Raw genomic sequence first — 17,035 nt, 5'->3', positions numbered from 1 at the left:
ACTGTGTGGAGGTTCCTCAAAGAATTAAAAATAGACCTGCCCTACGACCCAGCAATTGCACTGTTAGGGATTTACCCCAAAGATTCAGATGCAATGAAACGCCGGGACACCTGCACCCTGATGTTTCTAGCAGCAATGTCCACAATAGCCAAACTGTGGAAGAGCCTCGGTGCCCATCGAAAGATGAATGGATAAAGAAGATGTGGTCTATGTATACAGTGGAATATTACTCAGCCATTAGAAACGACAAATACCCACCATTTGCTTCAACGTGGATGGAACTGGAGGGTATTATGCTGAGTGAAGTAAGTCAATCGGAGAAGGACAAACAGTGTATGTTCTCATTCATTTGGGGAATATGAATAATAGTGAAGGGGAATATAAGGGAAGGGAGAAGAAATGTGTGGGAAATATCAGAAAGAGAGACAGAACATAAAGACTTCTAACTCTGGGAAATGAACTAGGGGTGGTGGAAGGGGAGGAGGGCGGGGGGTGGGGGTGAATGGGTGACGGGCACGGAGGGGGACACTTGACAGGATGAGCACTGGGTGTTATTCTGTATGTTGGTAAATTGAACACCAATAAAAATTAATTTATTAAAAAAAAAAGAATGGGAGAGATGAGTGCAGGGAGGTTTTATCCAAAAAAAAACCCAGGACTGCAAGACTGGGGAGAAGAAAGCAAAAATTCCTCTTGAATGGGGATTTTCAGAGCACAGCACTGCACAGTCAAGGGCAGAATTGGAGAGTGAGGCTTCTGGAACCTTCTTGGATCCAAGCAAGAGAAAGGGTGGTGTGGAGATTTCTAAGAAGCAGAGGACTGAGGGTTATAAGTTAGATCTCTCAGTAAATTCTTTAGAAGATACAGGTAAAATTTTTTTTTGAATTTTTTTAACTTTTCCTCCCTGTTACTAATTTTATAACCGGGAGGCAACATTTTAATAATGGCTTGTAAATATTTTCAGTTTGTTGAATGTGTCCTTATGAGGCAATCTTGCCTTGAGGCTCTGCCCCGAGGGCCTGCCTCGTAGAGTTACATTCAGCAACCTGTGGTTTGGGGTGCAAAGTTGGGGTGCTAGGTCCCTTTAATACTCACTATATAGCAATGAGGCAGCTTCAGTTTCTGAACTGAACCCGGTGGAGGTAAATTGATTCCTTCCCTCTGAAAGCTAGCTTGAACACAGCCACCAATTCTTCCCAAGCGAGAATGTAAGGGGATCAAACTGGCTTTGAGACCCCTCCGGATGCTCACACATGGACAAACTAACAATGGACAAAGAAAGCGCTGATGTTTCCTCCAAGCCTGCTGACGTGAAGGTAAGTAGGGTATGGGAAGCCTTCTGTCTTACTTGAATGCCATTTATTGGTGACCTTGAGAGTAAAATGAGACCGGGTTACTTTATACAAAAAAATAAATAAATAAATAAAAAGAGAGACCAATAATGACAGACTTTATCTTCTTACGGCGCTTAATGGATTCTACCAATGTGAGCCTGTTTCAAAACCCTGTACTTGGCATTTGATTTGCAACTGTTTTTTCTAAGACTCCAGGGAAATTGTACTGATCTCTGTACAAATTCCATTTTAAAATTTAATCAGTGCTAACTGAGACTGCCTATAATGTGTTCCTGCCCTGAAAGCCCCAACCTTGGCCTTGTCAGTCCTACATGTGCCAGCATTCCTATGTGTTTACCTTTTTTGCTTCATTGGGGAAGTATTTGAAAGTAGTTTGACCCCAGATTTAGCTCATTGTGCAATAGAATGCTTTTTCTCTGTAGAAACACCACCCTCGTGTCTGCAGGACATCAAATGAGGCCTGGTCTAGTTCAATTTCACCAGGAAGGATGTAAGCTACATTTCACTCCAGGGGTTGACAAGGGTGTTTGGCAAAAAGAATGAGGGGGCCATGCATAATTCAGAATGTACCTGGCCACGTATTACCTCATTAATTGGTAGGATTAAAGACTGGAAGACACGGACTTTGAAGGGGAGAGTGAGGGTGAGTAAGAGAGAATGAGAGAACTCTTTAAGAGGACTCAAAAGAGAGATGATTTCTTTGCAGTTGGTGTTCTAGATTGTTGCCTTTGAAGGAATGTGTGGTTAAAGGTTATTTCATCACCGGAGTTTAGTTACCCTGACATGTATAAATCTCTCCTTCAAAGAAGCTAAACTCTTGCATACATTATTAAAGAATTCACAGCATCAGGTGACAGAGGGTAGAGGAGAAAAAAAAAAAAGAGGAGGGAAACAATTAAATAATGCATTTTTTCCTCTTGCACAGAACACTTTGCATATCAATACGCTAAAACCAAGAATTTTCCAAGTCCTCTGTTTCATTCTTTATTTTCAAATAATTCTTTTATTTGCCATTGAGAAACTGGGTCCCTGATCGTCTCATTGGTAATCTTAAAAGTGCATGCACGGGAGGCACTGGTTCCTATCCCACAGCCCTACATGAGCCAGAGCATCATCATCCTTAACTTTTTTTTTCCCTATCACCCAGTCAGGAAGCCATAAGTAAGAAATCAATCTGCTGCTATGAGGAACTCACTTATGTTCAGTCCTGCCTTAAAAGAAATTGATGGTGGGAGTAAAGCAATATAATACAAACACGTGAAAGACACACATATTCCCACAGCTGGCTGTGTACACGCCATGTTACCTTCATTGACTCCTAACCTCCTGACCTTCGGGTCTTCTGGGCCATGAGGGTCCATGAAATTCAGGCCCATTCTCTACAGCATCTACTTAGCAGAATTGAAGAGTTGAGGAGGGGATTCGAGGACTGATTCATTGTGGTTCATATAATGTCTGATTTTTCTGATTTTAATTGCATGATTTAATGCAAGTCCATTCATTACACTTATATCAATGAATTGGTGGATATACTTAGGCCTTTTAGCACTAGGAGTCTCCTGACTGGGTGGCTCCATTCCAAATGTGTTCTAAACTAATATATCTCCTCCCTCCCCTTTTTTTCTTCCTCTTTCTTTCTTTCTTTCTTTCTTTCTTTCTTTCTTTCTTTCTTTCTTTCTTCTTTCCCTTTCTTTCTTTCTTCCTTTTTTTTTTTAAGATATCCAATATCTCAGTTCAAGTGGTCAGTGCCCAAGGGAAGCTGCCAGGTAGACGAGCACCTCGAAAACCCATCGGCAAAGTCAAACCCAAGAAGCCATCCAAGAAGAAAGCTCCCTTTTGGAATGTCCAAAACAAAATCATTGTCTTCACAGTGTTTCTATTCATCCTAGCAGTCATAGCCTGGACGCTTCTGTGGCTCTACATCAGTGAGTGAAAATCCATGTTCGTTTGGGGCTAGGGCTTGGCCTATGGATTCAGCTTCTGCAATGCACACCCAATCTGCCCCTGGGTGTGTCTGATAGAATTTCCCAAGTTCCCAGACTGATAGCCACTTCCCAAGCTGTTGAGGTCTTAAGGAGGAAGAAAGCAGAATTGTCTTTCCCATTTCTTCTTTTACGACTGCTTTCTTCCCACAGGGGAGCGGGAGGAGCAGAGATGGGGGATAGGATGACAAGAGCTGAGGAGGATGGATGCTCAGGAGCTTTGGACTAGTTCAGAAATGTAATGCATTTTTAGCTTTAAGAAAAGAATGGAATTCTAAATTGTCTCATTTCCTCATTCCACCCACTGCTGGTTTCTAGGCAACCTCACACTTCCAGCTCCCTGAGTTTCCTTTTACTCATGCATCTTTCGCTCCAGTGTTTTTGTCAAGCTGATGGGTTGTGTTTTTGTCCATCAGATTGATCCTGTTGGACAGGAGTTATGACTGAGCTTTTTCTTAAAGAGCATTTACCCGTGCAGCTCAGTAACTATAGCATTTGTCGACTTATGCTCAACTTCCAACCCCCATACATGTTAATATGTTTGCTACAAGATATGTGTACTCTTGAGGGTATTAAAAATTGGTTGCAAAGCAAGATTTATAGGCAAAGAATTAATGAATATTGTATTGAACAGTTCAGGTGACTTATACATATACAAACTGATTACTTGTACTTTCCATGGTACATTGTAAGACATCAGACATACCAAGATATATCTCTTACCCTCAGAAAGCTCACAGATGCATTTTCTACTTTCAGAAAAATTCACAATTCAGTACTGGAGAGGGGGTGTGAGTTGGCTTTTTATTTTTATTGATGTTTATTTATTTATTTTGCTGAAGCAATTACGTTTCAATCACAGGAGAGAGGGATCTAACCTGCCGAGGAATAGACTTCATGAACTGGTTGTCCAAAATTCATTTCCTTCATATCTTGAGCAGGCCCACAGGAGCTGGGTCCTGTGATCAGCATGGAAGCAGAGTGGGAAAGCAGACAAGATCTCTATCCTTAAGGAGCTTAAAGACTAGGGAAGGAAGTCAAGTCATTAGGCAGTTAAGACAAACACAAAACACAACCTCAACCTAGAACAAACCAACTTATTTCCCACCAGTTCTCTGCTGGCCCTCAACTGACACACTCACATTGCCTCAGCATTTTTGTGTAAAGTTTTGGAACATCCCTGTGTAGAAGCAGTCTGCTGCCTGTGTTACAAATCAGAGAAAGACATTTCAGGAAGATAGACTAGTGTGAGCAAAGGGAAACTGGTAAGAATAATCGAGAATTGTTCAACAAACAACAGTGTTGTGACCATGCAGGTTATTGTATGTTGGGCTGAGCTGAAGAGTTAGGTAAATGTAATCTAGTTCAAGGTTAAATTGATCTTGTTTGTATTGTGGTTATCCTGACCCTTGAGTACTTACTAATATAAGTGCGAGCTTCTAGATGGAAGGCATGGCTTTCATTTAAGTTTTATTAAAGAGTCCGTAACAACAACAGCAATCTAAGAAGCACTTCCCTGCAAAAATCAGGAATAAAAACAACTATTGTTTTATATAGGAGACTAGTGACTCAAAGTGATCCGTCCAAGGGCACACAGCTTGAAAGAACAAATATAGGACATCAGCTCAGGCCTTCTACCCCTGTGACCCTTTCCCACACCTCCACAGCCTGACTCCACTGAATGGGACTAATGTCACCCTGGATGGCTCACACAAGGGAGGTGGCTTCCTATCACTGGCATAGGTGGCCCTTCTTCCTAATTTAGCCATCCCTTATGGAGCATTTCCATGTACTGGGCACCGTGCTAGCAGAGAATACTCTCTCCCTTTCTTCCTCTACCACCCTTCCTCTCTCACTTCCTTCCCACAAACATTTATTGAGCTTCAAAACTACAGAAGAGGCTGAGAGACAAAAAAGAAGTTGCTGTGGCTCTTAAAGGACAGACAGACAGAAGTTATGATATAGTGGGACATATGTCACAGGCGGGAAATGTACCATGGCCGTGGGAGCCTGGGGAGTGGTGTCACTTGGAGTGAGGCCTCGGTAACACAAAGAAAAGCAGAAGGAAGAACCCTTCATCTCCACCCTCCCCCACCCCTCCCCAAGCTATTCTCTGGTGCTCTAACACAGCTCAGACACAGCAGTGTTCCTGCTCCTGTTGTCAGGGGTTTCCGGGCAGGCCTGACATCTAATCCCATGGTCCTCACTGGGCGGAGTATTTAAGCAGGAGTGACCTGACACTGGGCTGGGAACCAGGCTTTGTGGCTCATGAGAAAAATGAATTCTCCATGTATCGCAGAGCTGCAGACCCGCCCAGCACCCTGCCGAAGAGCCACACAAGTCAGTTAAGGAGGACCCCCAGGAGCTCAGGGAAGGTCAGCTGGAGGGCCCTTCCCTCTTCTCCCACTATGCTCACTTCACCTCGGAGCTTGAGAGTATATATTTCTCACCTCCTTACCTTCTACAAACTCAGAATCCATGAAAATTGCATATGCTTTTTTGGTCCTTTAGTGACTCTAGGACATGTATGAAGTCAAAAAGGTGTATCTTTTACCTTTTTTATTTTTTTAAGATTTTATTTATTTATGTGGTAAAGAGTGAGAGGGCACAAGCAGGCGGAGCAGCAGAAGGAGAGGGAGAAGCAGGCTCCCCACTGAGCAGGGGGTCCCACATGAGCCTAAGACAGACTCTTAACCTTCTGAGCCACGCAGGTGTCCCTATCTTTTACCTTGTATCTACCAGAAGTCAATAGAATAGACTCTCCTAAGAGAAATGAGGATTTGGTGCTGATGGAAGTGTTGTTATTGACTACATTTAGAGCTTCACAGGCTACGAACCAGTGATATATGTAGCTGTCTAATAAAACCATTTGAATAGCCCGATACTGACCTAGAGCAGACCATGCCTCACCGCCCCCCAGAAGGAAGGCCTCTTACCGCTTCTTCTCCTGTCTTATAGGTAACACAGAAAGCAAAGATGCTTTTTACTTTGTTGGGATGTTTCGCATCACCAACATTGAGTTCCTTCCTGAATACCGACAAAAGGAGTCCAGGGAATTTCTGTCCATGGCCCGGACTGTGCAGCAAGTGGTGAGGTGATGGGGCGGGACTGGGGTAGGGCAGAGAGTTGTGTGAGAGGCTGGGGAGAGTGGGGTCAGGGGTCAGGGGATGAGGAGTTGGGGTGGAAGGGTCATAAGTGTCAGAAGTGAGCAGGGTGGATGAAAGAAGAAGTCACAGGGAAACATGGGATTTGGCTCATCTTGGCTGTCATTGCTTCTCTGATAGAATTGCTAATTAATTTATTTGTTTATAAGTAAGTTATTTATTTATTTTGTTTATTGCTGAAAGTAAAAGCAAATAGCTGTCTGAGCTCCAGTTTTTCTCATCTATAAAATAAAGGAATTGGATTGGGTGATCGTTAAAATGCCTTCCAGAACTAAGGTTACATGCATGTTGGTTAATTCTTGGAGCTGTACACATTTATCTCAACCTCAACACACTAAAATCTCTTCACTTAAAAAAACCCACAAAACTTCTCTTTATAGAACTAAAATGTATTTAACCATAAAGAATTAGAAAATTACGAAAAGAAACATTAACATTTCTTTAACATCATCTCCCGATATGGAGCCCCTTTTTATTCTGGGCCCCATAAACATAGAGGACAGAATAATATTGGAATATTAGTAGAGATATATATTCAGTTTTATAATCTGATTTTTTTTTCCTTTTAATGTTAGGTTACATGTTTCTATGCAAGTAAATATTCTTTTAAAAATAGAAGTTTTGGGGCACCTGTGTGGCTCAGTTGGTTAAGCGTCTGCCTTCTTGCTCTGGTCATGATCCCAGAGTCCTGGGATCAAGACCAGCATCAGGCTTCCTGCTCAGTGGGGAATCTGCTTCTTCCTCTCCAGCTGCCCTCCCCCAACTTGTTCTTTCTCTTTCTCTCTCTCTCATGCAGTCTCTCTATCTCAAATAAATAAATAAAATCTTTTAAAAAATGGATAAAACGTAAGTTTTAATGGCTCCAAAGTTAGCCTTTTAGAAAACAAACTTATCAAAATTCAATTTAGTTCACACATAGTGTATTATTCATTTCAGGAGTAGAACTTAGTGATTCATCATTTGCATGTAACACCCAGTGCTCATTCATGACGTGCCCTCCTTAATGCCCATCACCCAGTCACCCCATCCTCTCCAGCGACCCTCAGTTTGTCTCCTAGAGCTAAGAGTCTGTTAAGTCTGTTTCTCTCTCTCTCTGTTTTTATCTTACTTTATTTTTCCTTCCCTTCCCCATATTCATCTGTTCTGTTTCTTAAATTCCACATATGAGTGAAACCATATATTTGTCTTTCTCTGACTTATTTCCCTTAGCTGAATGCTCTCTAGTTCCATCCACGTGGTTGCAAATGGCAGAGCTTATCCCTTCTTATCAGATATTTAAATGGTCTCTCATTTTTGCAACGATGGATAATGCTACAGAAAGTTGCTACGTAGATTGTGTATATATGCGATTACTTCCTTAGATGATCCCCTAAAAATGTATAAAAATATCTATCCGTGGCTCTTGGTATATATTACCAACTAGAAAGCTGTTGCCAATTTTTATCTGCACAGTAACAGAGATAGTGGCCCTGTACTGTTGTGACAGGCACCCTGCAGTGTAGACTGGGGCAAGGCTGGGAGGGAGGGAGGGCAAGCTGAAACAACAGTGGGCACAGTGGCTCCTATTTACCAGAGGCCACCTATATAGGGACTATGTAGCTGAACTTAGCTTTACCTTTACTGTATATCAATTATTCCTTAAATTAGCCCCAAGATTATTGGTAAGCATTTTGATCACCTTATAGAAGAAAGAAAAAGAAGAGAGAGAGAGATAACAAGAAAAAAAAAATAGTGGGGCTCAGCAGTTTTAGGTAACATGCTCTGTGTTGCATAGTGAATTTAAACCCCACAGTTAGGTGGGTGGTTTTGCCATTAGGTAGGAAGGGGAACAGGGGAGGATGAGATTTGGCAGAGACTCAGTTTGGCTTTAGAAATGCTAAGGAAGGGCAAAGAAGGTAAATTGAAATAGCTCTCCTTTGGATCCAGCTGGCATTTCAAAAGGCCTGGGTGTTCCCCAGAGAGGCTGCGGAGTAGGAAGGCGGGCGGTAGACCTGTCCTAGGGCCCCACCTGCCCCCTGGTGGCTAATACGGCGATGTGTCCCTAAGAATATACATTTTCCCTGCTGAGCGTTGAAAGGAAAGAGGTTGGTGGGGTCCTTTGAAAATATACTCAAAGGCATTAAGGAGGGCACTTGATGGGATGAGCACTGGGTGTTATGTTATACGTGGGCAAATTGAATTCAAATAAAAAATTAAAAACAAATTCAAAAAATTAAAAAAAAGAAAATATGCTTAAAGGAGTTTGATTTATTCATTGTGGAGAAGATTAAACTTTGAAGTAGGCAGAAGACAGTTAAGCTTGATTAGGGTGTCCCCAGATGGCAATGAATGAATGAAGGTAACGGGTTCTTCTTCACGGAAAGATGTCAGACACCTTGGTTTTTCTTTTTCAGGTAAACCTGGTTTATACAACATCTGCCTTCTCTAAGTTTTACAAGCAGTCTGTGGTTGCCGATGTCAGGTAGGGTATGTCCCTTGCTTTGCGACCTCTGCATTGACACCTGTGAATTCCTGTCAAGGCGGTGGAAGGGCTCTGATCTTACCATTCTGAGTAACTTCCTGGGGGTGGCTTTAGCACACCTGGTGACCCCACTCTGCCCTGCTATCGTGCTGAGTTTTTCTCTTTATCTGCCCAAGTCTGTCCTCTCCCCACGGCTGGGATCCTGGGCTCCACCCAGGGGTTAATGATTCTGGGCAAGATGGCCCCACCATGGCTACCATGGGTTGGGGGATAAACAAAACACAGTCTGGTATTTCTCAAAATATGATCAGTAAAAAACTGGTCACTAGAGATTTCCTGAGGGAAAGAAAGGATCTCGTGGTCAAATAATTTTTACTAAAATTTATTTTATTCCTTTTCTAGCTGATTTATTTTATTAAAACTTATTTTTTAAATTGTGTGCTATGTTTCCCCCACCTCCAATATATCTGCAGAGACCCACAGTTCACTTCGGCATATCAAAGGCACTAAAATGTCTCAGAGGAAAGCAATTTGTTTGCTTTCTATTTCCTTATTTACTATAGAACACTTAAGGTTTATCTTTCATAAAACATGACAGCATTTGTGCACTTAGAGGTCTCGCTCCAGGGTTTGGCTAAAAACCAAGTTGGGCTCGATTCCTGGATTTGCTACTTATTAGCTTTATGGTTTTGAGTTGTGGTTGGCCTTGGTTTCCTTTTCTGTAACTGGAATGATAGGACCTTCCCCATAAAGATTAAGTAGGCTAAAGTAGGATTTAGCACTGTGACTGGACATGGTGAAGTATCAAAAATCATAATTGTTGTTATTTGCAATAACAGTGAATACTGTTACCCATAAAAATCATATATTCTCCAGGCAAATGCAACTGTACACGAAGGATTCCAGATGTGAACCCAACACAGGAAGACACGTACTATGATGCTTTCCCTTCCCAATCCCCACAATAGGAGTCAATGACTTCCTAAAGAAGGAATTTTGGAAGTGGGAAAGCTGTCCCCACTGGCTTTACCTTAAATCATTCAGTTGGGTCACTGGCTTTCTATGAGAGTCCACTTCCTGAGATAGATACCTGAACATCTCTCTCTCTCTCTTTTTTTTTTTTTTCCTACAGCAGCAATAACAAAGGTGGCCTCCTTGTCCACTTTTGGATTGTGTTTGTCATGCCACACGCCAAGGGCCATATCTTCTGTGAGGAGTGTGTGGCTGCCATCTTGAAGGACTCCATCCAGACGAGCATCATAAACCGAACCTCTGTGGGGACCTTGCAGGGCTTGGCTGTCGACATGGACTCTGTGGTACTAAATGGTGACTGTTGGGTAATTCTTTTTTATGCTTTCCTTCCTGCAGGACTCCTGATCCTGCCATTAAACACAGTCAATATCATAATGAAATATTCTCTTCCACAACCCCAGTGAAATAGGATTAGTCGAGGACATTGATAAAGGAAGTTGCTAAATGTTATATACAATGATTGGACAATAGGAGTGGGTTCAAAATTCATACAAAATTGAATTTGTTAAAGTGTATCCCTCCCTTTATTTAATTCAGCTTCATGAATCTTCAAACTAAGGCTCCAAGTCCTAAAGAAGAAAGAATTTTGCTGAGGCTTATCTTGTCTTTTGCCCTGTCCAGACAGAACTGCCCCTGTATTATACCGTGTTGCCCAATGTTCCAAGTAAATTATTGAAAGTCCCACCAAATTGCAAATTTCATTATTAGATTTGCTAGTAAAATACTTTAATTAATTGAGTGACCCCAAAATTATGCAACTTTCTCCCTTTAAATATATATATTTAATATATATTTAAAAAATAAATATTTATTTATATATTTATTTATTATATATAAATATATATATCTGCCAAGCATGTAATGTAATAGTGTGTAGTTGATAAATATTGTTAAATGAATGAATAAAAAAATCTCTAGGGGAAAAGTCTGTACCACTAATACTACCCCAAACGTAAGACTAATTATTATTTTATTTGTTTGGTTGCTTTTTAGCTTTAATGATGTTTAGAATGTGCTACTATGGACAATTTCAAGCATCATGTAAATAGACTAGTATAATGAACTCTAGTACACCCTTACTCAGCTTCAACAACTATGAACTCATGACCATCTCACTTGCTCTCTAACTACATAAGCAACTTCCCCTACCCTCCCTGGATTTCTTTAAAGCAAATCCCAGATATGAGCAAAATGAAATGCTGGAACTGACTGTCTCTTTTCCATGTGTTTTTTCAATGCAGCTGGGCTTCGGTCAGATTACTCTTCAACCATAGGATCTGGTAAGTTATGGCAGGCAGTTTCTCCTATGCTGCTTCCATATTAGGATTCCTTTTGGCTATAGTTTTCTTTTTCAAATGATGGTATTGGCTAGTGGTCTTTCAGTCACCTGTGACAGAAATACACTTGAACTGGCTTAAGCACAGAAGGCACCTGATTGGCTCTTACAGCTGCGACATACATGGAATATGCTGGCTTCAGGCATGTTTGGGGCCGGGTTCTAAAATAAAATATCATCAGGACTCTGCATCTCCTCTTTCCCTGTTGAAGCTTCGTTGAGTGTATTCTTGTAATGCAGTGTCATTAATGGCAACCAGTGGGCACAAGCTTGTAGTTTATCAGTAGCAACAATGGCAGGGGAAAAAAAAAAGGCCCACACAAATTTCCAAAAGTTTTGCAGAAGTCCTGGGGCTGAACTTAGTGTTTCATATTGGCTGGCATGCCCATTTATGAACCAGTCTCTTTGACTCTGATTGGCCAGTCTGGGTCATGTGCCCATCTCTGGGCCTAGAGATGAGCATAACCCCAACCCAAACACAGAAGCAAGGTATAGTCAAGTCTTGGTGCTGTTACCAGAAGAGAGGGGAGCAGACTCCAGGGTGGCAAAAATAGCAGATGTCCTCCACATGAACTCTTTGCTCCTTACTCTTTGTAAAGATGTCTAGAAAAGTCATTCCTAAAACAAAACAAAAATGTTGTCTCCCCAGACAAAGGCTGCTCTCAGTACTTCTATGCTGATCACCTGTCTCTCCGCTACCCTCTGGAGATTTCGGCAACCTCAGGGAGGCTGATGTGCCACGTCAAGCTGGTGGCCATTGTGGGTTATCTGATCCGTCTCTCGGTAGAGTCCGTCCAGATGGAAGCTGACAACTGTGTCACCGACTCCCTGACCATTTACGACTCCCTCTTGCCACTCCGGAGCACCATCTTATATAGGTACTCTGGTTGGCGAGGGAAAAGATTCTCTTCCAGTGTCTTTTTTTGGCAGTATCTTGTTTCCCTTGGACTTTTAATACTATTTTTGTGTGCACTCATGAGATCAGAGACTGACTCATGCCTTACTTGGTATGCCCTGTACTGGCCAGAGTCTATCAGATGCAATGTTTGCTTTCTACACAAGGATCAAAGTCAGTATAGCAGGAACTTCAGCCAATATTCCGGAAATCTAGCAGAACTTTTCATTTCATTTTACGTTTATTGCAATTGCACTAGAAGCTATTTCATTAGGGTGTGAGAACAGATATTCTCTGACGGTCGCATAGCATTAGTAAAACAATTAAAAATTTTCCCCTTATTATAGAGGTAACACAATGTTCGTTGTGAAAGCCAGATCAATCAGAGAAAAACAAGATCAATATTTCACAGTCCCATAACCCAGAAGAAATGTCTGTTATCTTTTTGCACAAATATCTTCATTCCTATATAGATATGTAGTTACACACATATAAACACACCCTAATATTTTTTACTTACAGTAGACATCTTTTTTAATAGAAGCAACATCCTTCTTTTTTTAAGATTTTATTTATTTATTCATGAGAGACACAGAGAGAGAGGCAGAGACACAGGCAGAGGAAGAAGCAGGCTCCACGCAAGGAGCCCGATGTAGGACTCGATCCCCGGTCCCCAGGATCACGCCCTGGGCCGAAGGCAGGTGCTCAACTGCTGAGCCACCCAGGTGTCCCCTAAAAGACATCTTTTTATGAGTGCTTACTATCTTGATAATTTAATAACGATAGTTACACTTTATTAAACATGTACTACTTGTTACTAAAAAGGCACATGAATTATTTTATTTTTTTAATAGTACTTATATACGAATGTATGTATATTTTGGTGATGAATATGCAGATGGTAGAAATTCCAACAGTATATAATGGCTACAGGGAAAAGTTGGTCACTGGCTCCCATTCCTCAGTCATTGTTATTGTTTCTTTTCATCCTTCCAGACATACTCTGCTATTATCTCATTTAACCCTCACCTTATTATTACCATATTCCATATTATTTCATAGTAGAGGAACAGGCACTCATGAAGCTTAGTTACTCCAATGCCCAGGCTCCTTCAGCCAGTTGTGTGACAGAGCTGAGTTTTGAACCCGGTTTTCCTGAGGGTAGAGCTCAGGACCGTAGTAGCCATTTCAGTGGTTGTCTATGCCTCGCTTGCTCTCAAGGGAGGTCCGGTGGCAGCCATCCAGGAAAATTCTTTGATAGTTACTGGACAGAAGTTTCTATACTTTTATCAGCTCCTTTCCAGCGTGCCCTGGGGCCAATGAAGATCTGGCTGGCAGAGTCTGGGTAACAAGAACTGTGTGGAAGGTCCGGAAAACGTGTGGAATTAGTGTTGGATGGAGGCTCCCTGCTCAATAACCTATTACTGATGGACTTTTGTTCTGTTGTCTGGTTTCAGAATTTGTGAACCCACAAGAACGATAATGTCCTTTGTTTCCACAAATAATCTCATGTTGGTGTCCTTTAAGTCTCCCCAGATACAGAGGCTATCAGGAATTCGGGCATTTTTCGAGGTCATTCCAGAAGAAAGTAAGTCTTTCCTCATTGAAAAAAAAGTCACCTTGGAAAGCATCTACTGTGATACTCCAGCCTCATTCTCCCGAAGCTGTGTTGTGATACCAGTCCTATGAGTCAGGGACGACCTTGACTCAGGGTCCAGAGGAGACAGATCATATTATTTAAACAGAGAGAGTCTGGGGCGCCTTGGGTGGCTCAGCTGCCTTGGCTCAGGTCATGATCTCATGGGTCCTGGGATCCAAGCGTGTTGGGCTCCCTGCTCAGGTGGGGGTGGGGGTGAGGGAAAGGTGTCTGCTTCTCCCTCTGCTCCTCCTATCCCCAGCTCATGCTCCCTGGCTCTCAAATAAATAAATAAAATCTTAGAAAGAAAAAAAAACACAGAAAATTTAATGGGAAGAACTATTAACTCTGCACCAAGGTGGCAGCTAGGTCCCTCAAAAGGCAGAAAGAAAACTAGAAGGTGTTACGGGGGTAATACAGACTGTGGGTCTGGGGAGAATGAAGGAAAGCAGTCTCAGTGCTCACAATTTACAGTTGGTGGGGGTGAGGGTGGAGGGTCTGTGGACAGAAACTCAGGCCTTGAGGAGTGGGGAGGGGTGCTGCTCAGCTGGTGCTGCTGTCTCTGAGTTCAGAGGCAGGTGCTCATGGACTTGGGACCCAGACTTTGGGACCCAGACTTTGGAGGAGAGGGTGCTAGACCAGCCCAGGCTGGTATCTCTGAGAAAGATCCAATAAAGTAGAAGCTGGGAAAACTGCTAAGAGGCTTCAACTCTGCTAGAGGACTGAGGTGTAGCTGCGCAGGAGGGGTGGGGGAGGGGACTGGGAGAGAATGTGGGGAAATGGGGGACGGGGTAAGAATCCTTGCTGGGCTGGCTTTCCCAGGAAGAGGAAAGGAAAGAAACCCGGAGGCCCCAATTCCCCTCCTCCAGTCTTCTGGGCTCCCCGTAGCACCCCCCTGTTGGCAGGGCCTGGCAGGAAGCCCGTGGCAAAGGAGAGAGAAGCCCTTTGCAGGGTGTGTTGGGAGCTGTGTGATAATAAAGAGTCACCTGGCTCCCTTGCATTCTTCTCTTAGTGACTTGGGTGGACAGAGTAAAACAAAACAAAAAGAGCCTTCACCGAAACTCTAGTCTTTTTGTAATATTTGTTGCCTTGTAACCGGTCAGATCTTACAGGTCATGTCTTGGTAACTTCGTTATCAGCACGGACAAGGCCAAAAGGATCAGAATGAGAGATGTGGGTGGGGAGGGCAGTGCATTTGGCTTGAGTTAAATGGTCATAGCTTCGTAGGTCCACCTCTATGTTAAGGCAGTGGCTTATTTTGATAGGTTCCTCTGTCGAATTGTCACAAAACTAAATGTAAAATTGATTTATTGAACCTCATTGAACTCGCTCTTTGAGATGTTACTGGGTTGAAAAGCATCTCTAACTCCAAACTTAACGTTTAGCTCAGAAATATTGCAGTGGAATTTGTGAACAACAAACATTTATTGAGCATGTAGTATACGTCAGAAATGATTCTAGGTGTTACGAAAAGTAGCAAACAAAATAGATAAAAATCAATACTCTCAAGGAAATTATGTTTTAGCAGAACGATAACCAGACAGTAAAAATAGATGTTTAGATTGTTTTATTTAAACAGAACAATATGTTACGTAAACTGGGTATATTCTTCAACAATATACACTCTTTTGAACAAATAAGTTCAGAAGCTTAAAAAAAAACATTTAAGCTATGTTTTTATTTTTTTTATTTTTTATTTATTTATTTATTTAATGATAGTCACAGAGAGAGAGAGAGAGAGAGAGAGAGAGAGAGAGGCAGAGACACAGGCAGAGGGAGAAGCAGGCTCCATGCACCGGGAGCCCGACGTGGGATTCGATCCCGGGTCTCCAGGATCGCGCCCTGGGCCAAAGGCAGGCGCCAAACCGCTGCGCCACCCAGGGATCCCTAAGCTATGTTTTTAAAGACAGTAAAAGAATCCTATAGATCTGTAGTCAAAGTATATGATCTGAAAACAAATACAGAATTTGAACGAGAAGCTTAGCTATCCATCTATAGGCTACTCGTTCTTTTTGGAAAAATTAGTTTAAATTTCAAAAAGTATATAATCTTGTTGATCAAGGAGGATGTGTTTGTAGTTAAATGTATGCAATACATTTCCCATAATCTCGCAACTGCAATCATTGTGTGTTACTGGATATTTTTTTTTTCAGAGTGTGAAAACACAGTATTGGTCAAAGAAATCACTGGCTTTGAAGGGAAAATTTCAAGTCCATATTATCCAAGCTACTACCCTCCGAAATGCAAGTGTACCTGGAAATTTCAGGTAGCCTATTGCTATTTTAGAAAAATACTGTTATCTTATGTTTAGTAGCAATTTATTTTTAATTTAATTACCTGTATTTTTTACCACAAAAAGTATGTTAGTTAATTTTATAATATTTAAACTTTAACTAAATATATTACCTAGAATATTAAAGTTCTTTGTAATTTCAGCCCTTTGCCCATAAATTAACCGTTCTTTGCAGACAAGCTTATTTTTCCAAATGTTATTTTGTTTGTTTGTATTAAAAAATGCAATGATATTGTTATGGAATCAAACAATTTTTTGTTTTACTGTGATAGAGCTCATTTATCAATTTTTAATTATTTCACTATCAACATTTTAGTAAGAAATAATAAAGACATAATAAGGTGAATTAGGCAATGCATATTTCAGCTATGTAAGCAAACCAAATTTTGTAAATTTATATAAAATATATGTATCTCTGTCTGTCCTTAACAGAGTTCCTTCTTTATTTTTTTCTTTAAAATTTTATTCTATAACTGTTTTTCTTTCTCCAACTGTAGTGTCATGTGGAGGGACATAGGGCAAGGCTCTTTCAACATGTATGTATGAAATCATCTTTTGTGAGGCATAACATTTAGATCTAAGTGGCAGGCAGTTTAGGGTTTGCATTCATTTAACATGTCATTATTAAATGCCTACTATGTGTCAGGCAGTATTCTAGACACTGGGATCCAGGATATCTGACAGCACACAGAGCAAAAACTCTGCTCTCATGGAGCTTACTGTACAGTAGGGGGAGACAGGCAACAAAGGAACAAAAATGTGTACAGAATGTGACCTGATGGTAAAATGCTGCGGAGAAGAACAAAGCAGGGAAGGGGGCTCTGTAGCTGAGTGGGTGGTCCAGAGTATGAAGGATAGGATGTTAGCAAATGATTGCCTTA

At 41.5% G+C, this 17,035-nt stretch overlaps 1 protein-coding gene across 2 annotated transcripts in view; it reads left to right on the top strand.

Annotated features, from left to right (window-relative positions):
- Positions 1-1,204: 1,204 nt before the first annotated feature.
- TMPRSS7 (transmembrane serine protease 7) overlaps positions 1,205-17,035 on the top strand; it is a 37,073-nt gene continuing 21,242 nt past the window's right edge. The window contains exons 1-9 of one of the 2 annotated variants that reach the window (XM_055316361.1): positions 1,205-1,316; positions 3,073-3,280; positions 6,296-6,426; positions 8,895-8,962; positions 10,095-10,288; positions 11,236-11,274; positions 11,980-12,208; positions 13,683-13,813; positions 16,015-16,127. In XM_055316361.1, the coding sequence (XP_055172336.1) occupies positions 1,254-1,316; positions 3,073-3,280; positions 6,296-6,426; positions 8,895-8,962; positions 10,095-10,288; positions 11,236-11,274; positions 11,980-12,208; positions 13,683-13,813; positions 16,015-16,127 (1,176 nt within the window). In that variant the 5' untranslated portion in view covers positions 1,205-1,253. Of the gene's footprint in view, positions 1,317-3,072; positions 3,281-6,295; positions 6,427-8,894; positions 8,963-10,094; positions 10,289-11,235; positions 11,275-11,979; positions 12,209-13,682; positions 13,814-16,014; positions 16,128-17,035 lie in introns of those variants that run through there. The other variant, XM_055316362.1, reaches the window with a different exon arrangement.

The sequence above is a fragment of the Nyctereutes procyonoides genome, unplaced genomic scaffold (genome assembly GCF_905146905.1).
Source record: "Nyctereutes procyonoides isolate TBG_1078 unplaced genomic scaffold, NYPRO_anot_genome, whole genome shotgun sequence".
NCBI lineage: Eukaryota > Metazoa > Chordata > Mammalia > Carnivora > Canidae > Nyctereutes > Nyctereutes procyonoides.
Note: the sequence above shows the minus strand (reverse complement) of the source record. Positions and strands in the feature narration are given on the sequence as shown.